Genomic DNA, 15,431 nt, shown 5'->3' with positions numbered 1-15,431 from the left:
CACAGCAATCCACCTGCCTCTGCCTCCTGAGTGCTGGGATTAAAGGCGTGCGCCACCACGCCTGGCTGCCAGTCTGTTTCTCAGGCAGGCCTTTTATAAGAGAAACTGTAACCAGGTAACCAGGTAGAAGCAAGGGGAGGGCAGCATTACATTACAAAATTTTTAAGTATTGTTTCACTTTGAAAAAAATTGTCTAAACCAACAAATGTTATGCCACCAAACACACAGATGGAGTGGTCTGTAGCGCTTCACTAAATTGTTCCACAAATTAAGCCATTCTGAGCTTCCTCTTGCCCCATCTCTCTCTGTTTTTTGAGAACCCTTACAGAACAATTTAGTTTTGCTTATGTATTTGTGCTGAGAAAGGATCTCATGGGTAGCTTAGGCTGACGTGGAAATCGCGACAATCCTGCCTCAGCTTCCCGAATGCTGGGATTACCATGCGAGTACCACCACCACGCCAGGGGCAAGAATTATTTTTGAATTCCTGGCATCCAGAGAAGTGCTTGGCAATGAAGCTCAAAAGAAGCTCTCGAGAAAATTAGACAAAAAAAAGCAAAGTGTCTACATCTCCAATTACTTCGGAGGCCGTTGGGAAGAGAGAGACCCAAATTTATCCGAGCCTGCAAAAACACAACTCCCGCGCGCGTCCCGAGCTGTTGCAAAAGAGGCCTAGGGTTTTGACGTCATATAGCTGCGTCCGGAGGAAGGAGGCGGGTCCGGAGGAAGGAGGAGAAGGCGAAGTCACATGGCCTGGTGGGCGGGGCCTCCAGTTCATATCCCAGCGTTCCTTGTTCTTACTTCCTTTCTGACTCTTTCCGGGCGCTCAAGATGTCGAAGCGAGGTGAGCCTTTAGGGTTTGGGGCGATCCGCTGGCATCCGCCGCGCGGGGCGATCGGCCTGTCCAGCGGCGAAGGCTCCCGGGCCGCGGCGGTGCTTTGCAGCCCTCGGGCCGGGGCCGGGGCGGGGGAGGATGGGCACCGCAGAGGCCCTGGGAGAGAGCCCCGTTCGAGGAGGGCGGCGGAGCCAGGGGGATCGCCCCGCGCACCCAGCACCGGCTGCAGCCGTCGGGTGATGGGCGGCCTCTGCGGTCCCCGCCATCTCCACCCTCGCCTTGGCTTTGGCGTTTTTGTAAAAGTGGAGTCGAGGTTGTAGCCGCCGGGTTCCGTAACCTCCACAAGGAGGATGGTAACGATGGGGACGGCCAGGTGGTTCTGTGACAAGTGGGGGGCAGTCGCGGGGAGAGGCTACTGTAACCCCAAAGCTTGTGCAGTGCATTGTGGGTTGGAACCGAGAACGGGAGAGGGGGGGGACGGGACACAGCGTGGAATTGTGTGAACACTGGCCACTCTTAATTGTGTTTCTTTCTCCTCCCCGAAGGACGCGGCGGGTCCTCCGGAGCCAAGTTCCGGATTTCCCTGGGTCTTCCGGTAGGAGCCGTGATCAACTGTGCCGACAACACAGGTGAGGCCTTGGGGCGATGCCCAGCCAGCGAGTCCCCCCCTTTTAAAAAGCACTCAGTGGGCCTTTTTGCTGGTGACCCACTGAGCCGTCAAGAAGGGGCAGAGTGAAAACAGCGCTTTTGGGTGAAGTGGCAACATGTGTTGTTTGCTTCAATCGGTGTTGTGACAAAAGATATTTGGGGAAAGGGGTTGCTCACGTGTGCGGTGAGTGTGTGAGGGGGTCTGGGAAGGCGGTTTAGCTTTTTTTTTTTTGAGACTCAGCTCCTTGCTGTGTAGCCCAAGTTGGTCTGATATCAACTATAACTGCGTACTCATACAAAGTGGTGCTTTTTTTTTTTTTTTAATTTTTTCCTTTTTCGATAGGAGCCAAAAATCTGTATATCATCTCTGTGAAGGGAATCAAAGGACGGCTGAACAGGCTTCCCGCCGCCGGTGTCGGCGACATGGTGATGGCCACAGTTAAGAAGGGCAAACCAGAATTAAGGAAAAAGGGTGAGTAGGCATGGGGTGCCCCGTATGGTGGAGAATTGAAAGTTCTCCATATACTGGAAAATGGGGTGTTGACATTGTGGCTGTCAAAACCTCTAAATAACTTAAGCTTTTGAGAGGGCTGTGAGATCGGTACCTCTGCTCCTACTGTTTGGGATAAGATGTGACTTTGTAGCCGCGCCCCCGTGTCTGACCACTTTGGTTTATGGAGCATCTGGTTTCTCTGAGTTCCTCCCCTGTAAGCTCAGGTCTCTGCTGTTTAATCTACCAGTCACCTGGGTAAGCTTGTCAGACAGTAATAGACCACCTCCTTTTCATGAGAAAGGGTCTCTAGTTCGAAAGTGCAAATGGCAGTGCCAGATGGGCGTATTTGATGTGCGGTTTATTTGTTTGTTTTTGAACAGTTAGACATCTCTGAAGGGTCTGTCAGCACAGCCATGTTTCCTTTTGTGATAGACCCTAAATAGGGAGCTGCAGGCTTATTAGCTACCCTAAGGTTTTTCCATCAGGTGTAAGAATTAAAAGGGACAGGCCTCAGAACCTCTCCCTGGCGGGAGTAAGTGGTCTGGCTGTGGGACCTTTTCGTTGCACTTAGGCGGGGACTCATTGCAGACCTGGTTGGCCTTGATCTCAGAAAAGATGTACCTGCTTCCCAAGTGCTAGGTGGCACTAAGCAATGTTTTCCAGACATTGTCACAGTCCCCTGGCATAGTACAAATGTGGCCTGTGGGATTGGGACGTTGGTTTATAGCACCCTTAAGTTTTAGTTAGAAATAGTCCTCTGGTCCACTTTAATACTACTTGAGGGGATGGGGGTGCTGTGGCTAAATTTATCCTAATGTGTAGACAAGGGTGTCTGAGGGCCTGTCCTCTCCTCAGAACACTTCACGGTCTGGTTGGTGGCCTGCGAGGCTGTCGGAGAAGAGCAGAGCATGTCCCCCTTAACTCGTGGGTGTGGTGACAGCTGGATCGTGCTGTCTCCCGTGGCGGGGACAGCCACAGGTTCTAGTCCTAGCTGGGAATTCCCAGTTATTTTGTAAGTGGATGTCAAGAGGGAGCCGTGGTCACTTGCTTTTTTCTGATGTGTGTCTTTAAAGGTAGTCCCGAATATTTTTAGTTCAGTCGTGTATGTCTACATGCAGGGGAGAGGGCTTTAAACAAGTGGTTTCAGAAGGTGAACTTAGTTTTTTAATTAAACAATTGAGTGGGATCCAGGCTGGGTGGCACCCAGCTGTTTGGAGACCTAGGCAGGAAGGAGCATTGTAAATTCAAGGCTTGCCTGGGCAACTCAGAATGGTAGCACTTTGGCTTGGTGTGCAAGGCCCTTAACAGAAAAGCAATTGTGGCTCCTGGGCCCCGTCTTCCACCTCTTAGATTGTCCTTGTTAGGTGTCCTGTCTGACTTGATCTAGTCTGGGTTGTTTTCCCCCCTGGGCTGTTGTCACTTGGTAACCACTCTATCAGCGGTTAGCAGGTGTTCATGTACCTGCACTGTGGGCTGTTTAGTTACAAGTTTTGGTTTATTAAACATGTGCTGAGAAGCTCCTTAATGCATGCTATTGTTTGTTTTTGAGACAGGGTTTCTGTGTAGCCTTGGCTGTCCTATTTGTAGACCAGGCTGGCCTTGAACTCAAAGATCCATCCGCCTGCCTCTGCCTCCCAAGTGCTGGGACTAAAGGTGTGCGCCACCATACCCAGCTCAATGTATGTTTTGCTTGATTGATTGGTTGTTTTTGAGACAGGGTTTCTCTGTGTAGCCTTGGCTGTCCTAGACTCACCTTGTAGACCAGGCTGGCCTTGAACTCACAAAGATCTGCCTGCCTCCCAAGTGCTGGGATTAAAGACATGCACCACCACACCCAGCTCAATGCATGTTTTCTAAATGCAAATGCCAGTATTGGAGTGGGTGGGGAGGGTTTTTCTTTGCAGCCTTGACTTGACTATCCTGGGCTTGCTTGTAGACCAGTCTGGCCTTGAGACCAGGCAGGCAGAGACCGCCTGCCTGCCTCCCCAGTGCTAGGATTAACAGGCTGTGCCACTGCCCCAGCTGGAGGTGCTGTGTACTATCAACATGAGGCGTAATACACATCCACATCAAACACTAGTAATTTACTGTTTTCTTTGGTACGTTGGCTGGCAGACTAGGTACAATGTGTAGATGCTGGCACTTGGGAATACTTTTTTGGTTTTTCGAGACAGGGTCTCTCTGTGTTAGCCTTGGGTGTCCTGGACTCACTTTGTAGACCAGGCTGGCCTCGAACTCACAGTGATCCGCCTGCCTCTGCCTCCCCAGTGCTGGGATTAAAGGTGTGCGCCACCACGCCCGGATGGGAATACATTTTTATTCAATATAGTTACTATTTGTATGACAAGCCCTATAACTGAGCTGTTGGCACAAAAATGGGTGGTTGAGCCATGCGGTGGTGGTGCACGCCTTTAGTCCCAGTACTCGGGAGGCAGAGGCAGGCAGATCTCCGTAAGTTTGAGGCCAGTCTGTCTACAAAGTGAGTCCAGGACAGCTAGGGCTACACAGAGAAACCCTGTCTCAGAGAGAGAGAGAGGTGGTTGGTGTTTGCGTCGACTCTCAAGTGATGGAAACTAACAGTGAGTGTGCATTCTGTGGAGAGGTGTGGCTGGCTGCTTTTTATGCTGGTATTAGGAGTTAGCCAGTTAGTAACTGCTGCCCTTTTCTTTTCTCTTTAGTCCACCCAGCAGTGGTAATTCGACAACGAAAGTCATATCGAAGAAAAGATGGGGTGTTTCTTTATTTTGAAGATAACGCAGGGGTCATAGTAAACAATAAAGGCGAGATGAAAGGTAAGGAGCGGTTCAAGCCATCACTGTACCTGCCTGGGTGACTCCAGGAGCTCGGGCAAGGTGTCCTCTGTCTAACCTGTCGTCTTCTGTGCAGGTTCTGCTATCACAGGTCCGGTTGCAAAGGAGTGTGCAGACTTGTGGCCCAGGATTGCATCCAATGCAGGCAGCATCGCATGATTCTCTGGTGTACTTGTAAAATATATTCATTAAAAAGTCTTTGCTCTAAGAATTTGTTGTCTTTTAAAAATATATATTTGGCTTCATGACACAGCTTCACCCATAAAGACCATTGACTGTTCTTCAAGAGGACACTGGTTTAAGTCTCAGTACCCACATGGTGACTATAACTCCAATTAAAAAAAAAAATCCTGGGCTGGAGAGATGGCTCAGCAGTTGAGAACACTTGACTGTTCAATTCCCAGCACCCACGTGGCAGCTCACAACTGTCTATAACTCCAAGACCCTCATATAGACAGGCAGAACACCAATGCACGTAAAATAAAAAAAATTGTTTTAAAAAATTATTCCAATGTCTACTTTCAGGCCTTCTCCAGGACCAGGCGAACACATGATTTGCAGACAAACACAGAAGCAAAAACGCTCAATGCATGTGTAGTAAATTATGCTTTGTGTTTTGAGTACCTAAAGTAGTTTTACAGGAGTAATGTGCACACAATGACGAAGGTATAAAAAGCGGGTTGATTTCTCTTGTCACCCTGGCTGTCCTGCACTCTGTAGATCAGGCTGGCCTCTACATACAGGGACCTGTCTGCCTCCCATTGTTGGGATTAAACTTGTGAGCCACCCTTCCTGGCTCAGCTTTGATTTTTGTTTTTTAAGACAGGGTTTCTCTGCATAGCCTTCACTGGCCTGGAACTCTGAGATCACCTGCCTCTGCTGGGATTAAAGGTGTGCATCCCCACACCTGGCTCTCAGCCGCCTTTTTTTTTTTTTTTTTTTAAATACCTTCAGGGCCAACCTGATCTGGACTGGGATTAAAGGTGGCCATCCCCAGCCTAATTTTTTTGTGTATGTATTGATGCTAGATTGTATGTGTACCACATGTGTGCAGTCCCCTCAAGGCAGAAGACATGGTGAGATAAGACATCCACTGGTACATCTGACAAAACTTTTTAATATGGAAGTTCAGTTTTAAGTGTGTCTTTTAGGACAGGATTTTTCTGCATAACAGATCCTTGGCTGTCCTGGAAGTCTTGTAGATTCCACCAGAGTGCTGGGATTAAAGGAGTGGGCCACTCACTAGGCTGGGGAGAGGGCTCAGAAGAGCACTGTGCTTTTCCGAAGGTCCTGAGTTCAGTTCCCAGCAACCACATGGTGGCTCACAACCACTTGTAGTGAGGTCGATCTGGTGCCCTCATCTGGCCTGCAGGTTTACATACAGTCAAAACATCGTATACATAATTTGTTTTTCGAAACAGGGTCTGTTAGCTTTGACTGTCCTGGACTTGCTTTGTAGACCAGGCTGGACTCGAACTCAAAGTGACCTGCCTGCCTCTGCCTCCCAAGTGCACCATCACGCCAGGCCCAATGAGTCTTTTTAAAAAGTGGACCACCAAGTCCTTCATTAGTCATTTTTATACAAAAACGAACAGGAAAATCAGCTGTCTTCTGCAATCCAGCAGAGTCAAAATGTTTGAAGCCTTCCTGGGTAAATCAGCTAAATGAAAAAGCTGGGGGGGGTGGAGAACTGGTTCCAGGTGTGGCACATGCCTGTAATCCCAACGCGGGGGTGGGGGGTATCATTTTTGAGGCCACCTGATCGATCACCGCTCAATCCCAACTCAGGTCCGTTTGTACTCACAAGAAATGTTAAAACGTGTGTGAGAGCAGAGGGCTGCGGATGTATGTAGTTGATAGTGCTTTCCTAGTACACACGTGCATAAAGCCTTGGGGTAAATCTCAGCACCACAAAAAGATGGGCGTGGTGGGAATTCTGAAATGAACAATAGGGTTTGTATCTCACAGGGTCCTTAACATACGTAACAATGCTCAGTGAAGGGCTCTTCCCCCAGAAAACCTGCAAGCTGCGCTGGGTCTAGAGCGCTTCGCCAGAAAGCCCTCAGGCTGCGGTAGTTGGGATGGCTCGTTCTGAGTGTTCTCTGCGACTCGAAAAACGCTTTGTTTTGGATGGGGTGGCTGTGAGCTCAATGGCCCAGGCCTACAACATCTTGAGGCCCAAGCTGTGGTCGGCAATTCCTCCTTACAATCCTCAACAGGACTACCACACTCGTCGGTACTTCCGGAGCCACGTAGTTCCGCCCGTTTTGCGGAAAACTGACCAGGTGCGTGTGGGAGCATCCCTGAGGACCCCGCGACTTCTGGCAGCCAGCTCCCAGGATTTGGTCCTGATGGCCCAGGACTTTGAGGTTCCGCCCCTTCCCTGTGCCAAGCCCTGCAGGGCACTGGGGCACTCCTGGGGTCGACACCCCGCCGCTGTGTTAGTGAGGTTGGTGAAGGCGTGGTGGTGCTGAGCTCAAGCGGTCCTTTCCACCCACAACCCCATCTACAGTCTCTTATTTCTGTGAGGGGAGAGTAGGGCACAAAGCCTGCCTTTCCAGACAGATTTCTTTCTTTGTCTTTGTGAGGTCACAGGGGGCGCTTTAGTGTGACCTCACCTCAGATCCTCAAAACCCACAGAGCCTACCAATGAGCTCTGTGAGTCAAACAAAAGGGATTGTCTTGAGCTGGCGTCTTGGTCCTATGCTGTCACATGTGCAAGGTTGAGCCTGGCTTGCACCTGTGAGCCCAAGGGAAAGGTTTGCCCCATCTCTGCAGACAGCCTTCTCCAACAGCGCTTGCCCAGGATCATAGAATCATAGATCCTCGGACTATTAAGGACAGTTCCATTTTCTTCCAACACTTACTATTTGTTTTTATGTGTAATCCTCTCTCTCCCAGGCTGTCCTTGAACTTTCTTTTTTAACATTTTAAAAAAAGATTTATTTATTATTACGTATACAGTGTTGTGTCTGCATGTACACCTGCATTCCAGAAGGGGGCCCCAGACCTCATTATAGATGGTTGTGAGCCATCATGTGGTTGCTGGGAACTGAACTCAGGACCTTTGGAAGAACAGTCAGTGCTCTTAATCTCTCTGAGCCATCTCTCCAGCCCTGTCCTTGAACTCTGTTTATTTATTGGTTTTTCGAGACAGGGTCTCTCTGTGTAGCCTTGGCTATCCTGGACTCGATTTGTAGACCAGGCTAGCCTTGAACTCACAATGATCCACCTGCCTCTGCCTCCTGAGTGCTGGGATTAAAGGTGTGCGCCACCACCACCTGGCTTCCTTGAACTCTTTTTTTTTTTTTGTTTTTTGTTTTTTGTTTTTTCGAGACAGGGTCTCTCTGTGTTAGCCTTGGCTGTCCTGGACTCACTTTCACTTTGTAGACCAGGCTGGCCTCGAACTCACAGCGATCCGCCCGCCTCTGCCTCCCGACTTAAGCACAAGTGATCCTTCCAGTCGCTGGGAGTGCGGCTGAGGATGTAGCTTGCCAGTGCAATACCTGACCTGGTCCTGGATGGCCTGGAGTCAGTGCACCCCATGCACCACCCCCTTACAAAACAAAACCAGTGGCTGGGAGTTCAGGGCAACAACCCCACATCACCTGCCATGCTTTCTAACACTCTTGCCTTTGGTATCTGTTGATTTCAGTGATGGGAAGGCAAAAAGGATCCACCGGATTGCACTGGGAACAGATTTGAGGATTTTTGTGGTCCATAATGTTGTGTGTGCCCATATGTGTACAGTGCCTCTGTGTGTGTGTGTGTGTGTGTGTGTGTGTGACCATTATAACAGGAGCCAGAGGTGTGTATGTCTAAGAATGTCAGTATTTTAATTTTTTTCATTTTGGACCCACAGTCTGGCTGTGTAGCCCAGGCTAGTCTCCAACTTGAAGCAATTCTTTTTCCTCTGCCTCCTTAAGTGTTAGGGACTACTGGCGCATGGCATCTGATTTGAATTTTATTTACTTGTGATTTATTTATTATTGATTTGAGACAAGGTTTCTCTATGCAGCTCTGGCTTTCCTGGAGCTCACTTTGTAGACCAGGCTGTCCTTGAACTCAGAGGGCCTGCCTTTCCTCCCTCCTGAGTGCTAAAATGAAAGGCATGGGCCACCACCTAGCTTTTTTTTTTTTTCTTAATCCTCAAAATCACTATCTGGGCTTGGTCTTGTTTTTTGTTTTTCCCAGACAGGGTTTCTCTGTGTAGCCTTGGCTGTCCTGGACTCAATTTGTAGACCAGACTGTCCTTGAACTCAGAGAGATCTGCCTGCCTCTGCCTCCCAGAGTGCTGGGATTACAGGTTTGTGCCACCACTCCTGGGACTTTGGGCTTGGTATTTTTATTTGAATAAAGATGACAGAAACAAGATGTTTGAGCAGAGCACTCGTGAGGCAGAGGCAGGTGGATCTCTGGTCTACAAAGCTGAGTCCAGGAGAGCCAAGGCTACACAGAGAAACCCTGTCCCAAGGGGGGAAAAAAAAAGATAGTTTAATCCCAGCACTCGGGAGGCAGAGGCAGGTGGATCGCTGTGAGTTCGAGGCCAGCCTGGACTACAAAGTGAGTCCAGGACAGTCAAGGCTACACAGAGAAACCCTGTCTCGAAAAACCAAAAAAAAAAAAAAAAGATAGTTAAGCAGAATGAGGTAGTGGGGAGAGGTGAGGGTGAGGGCAGGAGAGTCAGGGGTTCAAGGTCATCCTCAACTAAGTAGGTTTACAACTTCCTCTGAGCTAGGCCAGCCCCTGTTTTGAGAAAATAATCAAGAATATGTATGTAACGAAATAACAACAATCTGTGTATTTAGCCTCTACTGTAGCAGGCTTTTTATCTAAAATAAGTAGCAGAAATCTCACAGCAGCTTTCTGGTTGGTTACTAATGAGAAAAACTGAGGTCAGAGGAACTGTGTAATTGGCCTATGACTGCACAGCTCGCTAGTGGCCGAGCCGGAGTTAGTTAGGAGCCAGCTTGTCTAGCACAGAGCCCTGACTGCCCGTCACCCTGCCTGTCTAGATCATCAGTGTGTTTAATCTGTTTCCAGTTTCTTCTGGCTCTGACCTCTTACCCTTCCCCGAAGAAGCTCCAGGAAGTTTGCACCTCACTCAAGGAGGCATCCAAACTGACAGTCTTTTTTTTTTTTTTTTCTTTCCCCTTCTTCATTTTCAGGACCATGGCGGCACAGGAAGGGATGGATGGATAGTAGATTATTTCCACATTTTTGGTCAAGGACAGAGATATCTCAACAGGAGAAACTGGGCAGGGGCAGGCAAGTGCTGGCTCACTGTCCATCCTCCTATGGTTCCACCATGGAAAAAGTGTGTACCCCAGAGCTTAGAGAGGCGGGGCTACAGAGAGGCCTGGTTCAGGAGAAGAAGGTCAAGGTCTGCATCCTCCTGGCTTTTCCTCCCATCCATGAACACATGGTGTTTGGTGCACCTACTATTCACTTATTGGACACCTACTATACGTATGTCAGGTACCCTTCAGCCTCATTTTTTTTTTTATTTTTATTTTTTTTCTTTATTTTATTTTATTTTACTTTTTCTTTCAGCCTCATTAAAAAATTTTTTTTAATTTTTATTTTTCTTTATTTTATTTTATTTTATTTTTTCCTTCAGCCTCATTTTATCCCTGCAGTACAATTCACCTTCTAGGCATGAATTTAAACTGATTTGCTGGGAAAGGCTGAGATGGAGTTGCCGTTTCCCCGTTTGCCCTTGAAATCCTTACATTTCCTGGGATCCAAGTCTAGGCGTAGTGCATACCACTTGGGGTAGGGTTTGATTCCTAGGACACCTCTGTCTTCTAGACTTCCTCGTTTCCTTGAAGGGGCTCAGGCTCTCTGAGGAGTAGGCAGCTAGCTACTCTGCAGGCATGGGAGCTACAGTGACTCACCGGGTGTAAGTGGAGGAGGCAAGAGGACGCTGTCTGCAGGCTCAGCCCCTCTCCTCTCCCCCAAGGGCATTCCCTCCAGCAGGTGAGAGGACATGATTATTACAACGCTCATCCCAAGATTACAACAACGGGCTTAAACGGCCGATTTGGCTACCGCCGGAACATTCCAGCCCTCCGCCAGCGCACATCAGTCTTTGGAGAAATCACACCATTCCCCATTTTCTGAAGATATTGCGTCACAGGCCTTGACCTGAATCTCCGAGACAGATGTTTAGATGAACTCTCAACGCTGTTCTATATATTTTTTTTTAAATTGCATTTGTGTCTCCAGATGTGTTCTCTCTTCCCCAGGGGGTGGGGTGGGGGTGGGAGGAAGGAACAAGTTGGTTTCTGCACCCTCAGCTTCACCTCTGGAGGGAAGAGGATCAAGGAAGCCTCTGTTTACCTCTAGATCAGATGCTGAGAAAAGGCCAAACTTGTCCATCCTCCCTGGGCAGGGCCAGGGATTAAACGTGTATCTAGTGCATGATAAGCCAGTATTCTGCCATTGACCTACCTGTCTAGCTAGCACTAGTGGTACAAGCTCAGTCCTCAGTAAAGCCCTTCCCCAGGGACCAGAAGGCTCCTCTAGGCCAGAAGCTAGCCACGTTTCCATCAAGAATAGGGAAGAGCTGGGCAGTGGTGGCGCACGCCTTTAATCCCAGCACTCGGGAGGCAGAGGCCGGTGGATCTCTGTGGGTTCGAGGCCAGCATGGTCTACAAAGGGAGTCCAGGACAGCCAAGGCTACACAGAGAAACACTGTCTCAAACCGCCCCCCCCAAAATAAAACCAAAAAAAAAAAAAAAAAGAAAGAAAGAAAAGATATTGTTTTCTGAATTCCACATGCACTTTATGGCATGTATATGCAAATATATAATTAAAATAGAATGTATAACAGACAAAAAGAAAATAAAACCCAGCCGGCCTTGGTGGCACACACCTGTGATCCCAGCAGTCTGGGAGGCAGAGGCAGGAGAATCGTTGTGAGTTCGAGACCAGCCTGGTCTACAAAGCAAGTTCAGAACAGACAAGGCTACCCAGAGAATTGCCCCCCTCCCCCCAAAAAAAGGAGGGGAAGGAAAGAAAGAAAATAAACCCAAATAAACAAGAGCAAAAATACAGTAGGAGTGGGCAATGGGGCCCTGGCAGGGTGTGATGACGCACACTTGGAATCCCAATACTTAGGGAGTGAAAACAGGAAGATTTCCACAAGTATGAAGCCAGCCTGGGTTATAGAGTGGGTTCCGAGTCAGCAAGGACTACAGAGAGACCCTGCATCAAGTCTCAAAAATAGTATGATTTGCTGGGCGTTGGTGGTGCACACCTTTAATCCCAGCACTCGGGAGGCAGAGGCAGGCAGATTGCTGTAAATTCAAGGCCAGCTTGGTCTACAAAGCAAGTTCAGGACAGCCAAGGCTAACACAGAGAGACCATGTCTCGAAAAACCAAAAAAAAAAAAAAAAAAAAAATATATATATATATATATATATATATATATATATATATATAAAAAATGATTTCCCTGATAATTATCCCCTATTAAAACAAAAACCTGACATTTTTTTTGGGGGGGGGGGGTTCTGTGTTAACCTTGGCTGTCCTGGACTTGCTTTGTAGACCAGGCTGGCCTCGAACTCACATCGATCCACCTGCCTCCCGAGTGCTGGGATTAAAGGCGTGCGCCACCACGCCCGGCTAAAAACCTGACATTTTAAGTGGGCCTAGGGGTTTGGATTTAATTTTGTTTGTTTTTAGAGACAGAGTTTCTCTGTGTAACAAACAGCTCTGGCTGTCCTGGAACTTGCTCTATAGTCCAGGCTGGTCTTGAACTCTCGGAGATCCACCTGCCTCTGCCCGCCAAGGGCTAGGATTAGAGGCGTGCGCCGCCGCCGCCGCCGCCACCACCACCACCCGGCCAGAAGTTTAGGTCTATAATCCCAGCTAGCTGAGGCTGAAGCTGAAGGATTTCATGCTTAAGGCTAAATTGGGATACACAGGGAGATATTGTCTAAAGGAGAAAAAAGTCCAGGGACATAGGAATATAGCTAGGTGGTAAGAAAGCTTACCTAGCATGTTTAAGGCCTTAAGATCAACTCTTAGTCCTAAAAACCTGGCAGCATCCATCTCTTTCTTACATATAATGCATTAGAGGGGCAGGAGTCCCGAGATCACATCCGGGCTACTTATTAGCCCAAATCACAGGACTCTGTTCGTGATGTCAGGTTTTCTCTGCAGCCAGCTCTCAGCCTGTCTCTTGGTGACCAAGAGAAAAGCCAAAGCAGAAAATGTATACAAAGGTGAGGCTTGAGCACACAGATGTCCCCAGGGCATTCATGTGGGTGGAACCAGTTCACAGTGAGTCACCATAAGTGGACAAAGAAGAGGGATGTGACAAGGTGAGGGGGTATAGCTCAGGGGTAGAGCATTTGACTGCAGATCAAGAGGTCCCTGGTTCAAATCCGGGTGCCCCCTTCCTTCTTTTCCTTTTGTTTCCGTAAGTGGAAACAAGAGTCACTGTCACTAGAAAGGACAAGGAACTTTTAGGCTGGTCCTTTGGCTAAGGAATGAGGCTATAAGCCTGCCTCTGGACTGGAATTTCAAGGCCTGAGCACTAACCTAATGGGGGATCCCTGGTTCCAGACTGGACTCTGAAAGAAAGAAAGGTTATTTATAGATATCTCCTCCTTTTCTCTTCTCCTTTTTCTTTCCTTTTTCTTGTCTTCCTCTTTTGTCTCAGATAACAACAGGAAAGTCTCACTGTGTAGCCTTAGTTATCTTGAAATTGGCTGTGTAGACCAGACTGGTCTTAAAGAGATTCAATTGCCTTCTAAGCAGTGAGATTAGTGGGGCGGTGGAGGCGCATGCCTTTAATCCCAGCACTCAAGAGGTAGAGGTGGGTAGAGTTTCAGGCTAGCTTGGGTTACAAATCGAGTCCAGGATAGCCAGGGCTACACAGAGAAACCCTGTCTTAACAAAACAAAACAAAAAGTGTTGGGATTAGAATCATGCAACACCATCACCAATTTTTTATTTTTATTTTTCGAGACAGGGTTTCTTTATGTAGCTTTGGCTGTCCTGGACTCTCTTTGTAGACCAGGCTGGCCTTGAACTCACAGCGGTCTGCCTGTGTGCCTTCTGAGTGCTGGGATTAAACGTGTGAGCCACGACGCTCAGCTTGATGTTAAATTCTTTGTTTTATTTTATTTTATTTTATTTTTTGGTTTTTCTAGACAGGGTTTCTCTGTGTGGCCTTAACTGTCTTGGACTGGCTTTGTAGACCAGGCTGGCCACGAACTCACAGTGATCTGCTTGCGTGCCTCCTGAGAGCTGTGGTGGCACCCAGCTCTGCTGTTAAATTCTTTTTTTAAAAAGATTTGTTTATTATGTATTTTATTATTATTTATTATGTATACAATGATGCATATGTGCCTGCACACCAGAAGAGGACATCAGATCACATTATAGATGGTTGTGAGCGACCATACAGTTGGTGGGGATTGGACTCAGGACCTCTGGAAGAGCAGCCAGTGCTCTTAACCTCTGATCCACCTCTCCACCGCTGCTGTTAAATTCTTAAAAAAATATTTTTAATTTTTTGGTCTTTCAAGACAGGGTGTCTCTGTATTATCCCAGGCTGGCCTTGAACTCACAGTGAACCGTCTGCTTCTGCCTCCCAAGTGCTGGGCTAAAAGGCATCCACCACCATGCCCAGCCTTAAAAAAGAGAATTTGATGTGTTTGTGTTTTTTGCGTTTATAGTTGTACATCACTTGTGTGGCTGGTGGTCAGGGAGGCCAGAAGAGGGGCTGTGAGCCACTAGAACTGGACTCGCAGATAGTAATGAGCCACTATTTGGGTGATGGGAATTGAACCAGCGTCCTCTGAACGAGCAGCCAGTGGTTTTTAACGGCTGAGCCATAGCTCCAGTTCTTTAATTTTAATAATTTAAAAACATAAACTGAGCCGGGCAATGGCGCATGCCTTTAATCCCAGCACTCAGGGGGCAGAGGCAGGTGGATCGCTGTGAGTTCGAGGCCAGCCTGGTCTAACAAAGCGAGTCCAGGACAGCCAAGACTACACAGAGAGACCCGGTCTCAAACAACCAAAAACACCACCACCACCACAAGCTGGCACAGTGTAGCATGCCTTTAATCCCACAACTCTGGAGGTAGAGGCAGGTGGTACCTATCTTTGTGAGTTCAAGACCAGCCTAGTCAATACTGTCCCAGACAGCCACGGTTTTACACAGACCCTGTCTCAAAAACAACAACAACAACAAATCAATAATAAAATAAAACCAGGATTTTCTAGACTACCATGACCTCAGACTTGCTAACCTTGAACTCCTGATCGTCCAGTTTCCATCACCCAAGCTCAGAGATGATGCGAGTGTGCCACGTCTGACTTTTCGAATTTTGTTTGATGGTATCAATTTCTATACTACATTGGAGGACTAAGGGAGTTGGCCAAGGGTACTGTTTCGAAAGCTGGATGGAAATTCTGGTGTTGGGGTGCCTAGGAAGGTGGCCTAGGTTGGTAGATTCTGAGGTCTTGCAGAGTTGCGCCTCTACAGCAGGGCCCTGATGCGTTGCCAAGGCAACAGAACTTCGCCTGTAGCTTTTCAACAATTGGGGACCTTGGACGAGGTGGCTATGCGAGGCCACCAAAATGAGAGCACCAAAACCATGAGAGCGGGTAGAAGAAACCAG

At 48.1% G+C, this 15,431-nt stretch overlaps 2 protein-coding genes across 2 annotated transcripts; both read left to right on the top strand.

The window, feature by feature from the left end:
* Positions 1-706: 706 nt before the first annotated feature.
* RPL23 (ribosomal protein L23) lies at positions 707-4,984 on the top strand. Its single transcript, XM_084751138.1, has 5 exons — positions 707-844; positions 1,381-1,464; positions 1,827-1,955; positions 4,655-4,768; positions 4,863-4,984. Exons 1-5 carry the CDS (start codon positions 832-834, stop codon positions 4,943-4,945), a joined length of 423 nt encoding a protein of 140 aa, XP_084607264.1. The 5' UTR covers positions 707-831; the 3' UTR covers positions 4,946-4,984.
* A 1,768-nt stretch (positions 4,985-6,752) lies between these two features.
* On the top strand, positions 6,753-10,982 carry SPMAP1 (sperm microtubule associated protein 1). Its single transcript, XM_084751137.1, has 3 exons — positions 6,753-7,071; positions 9,955-10,054; positions 10,749-10,982. Exons 1-3 carry the CDS (start codon positions 6,868-6,870, stop codon positions 10,907-10,909), a joined length of 465 nt encoding a protein of 154 aa, XP_084607263.1. The 5' UTR covers positions 6,753-6,867; the 3' UTR covers positions 10,910-10,982.
* Positions 10,983-15,431: the final 4,449 nt, after the last annotated feature.

The sequence above is a fragment of the Acomys minous genome (genome assembly GCF_964271855.1).
Source record: "Acomys minous genome assembly, chromosome: 12".
NCBI lineage: Eukaryota > Metazoa > Chordata > Mammalia > Rodentia > Muridae > Acomys > Acomys minous.
This window is presented reverse-complemented; position numbering and strand designations above follow the sequence as displayed.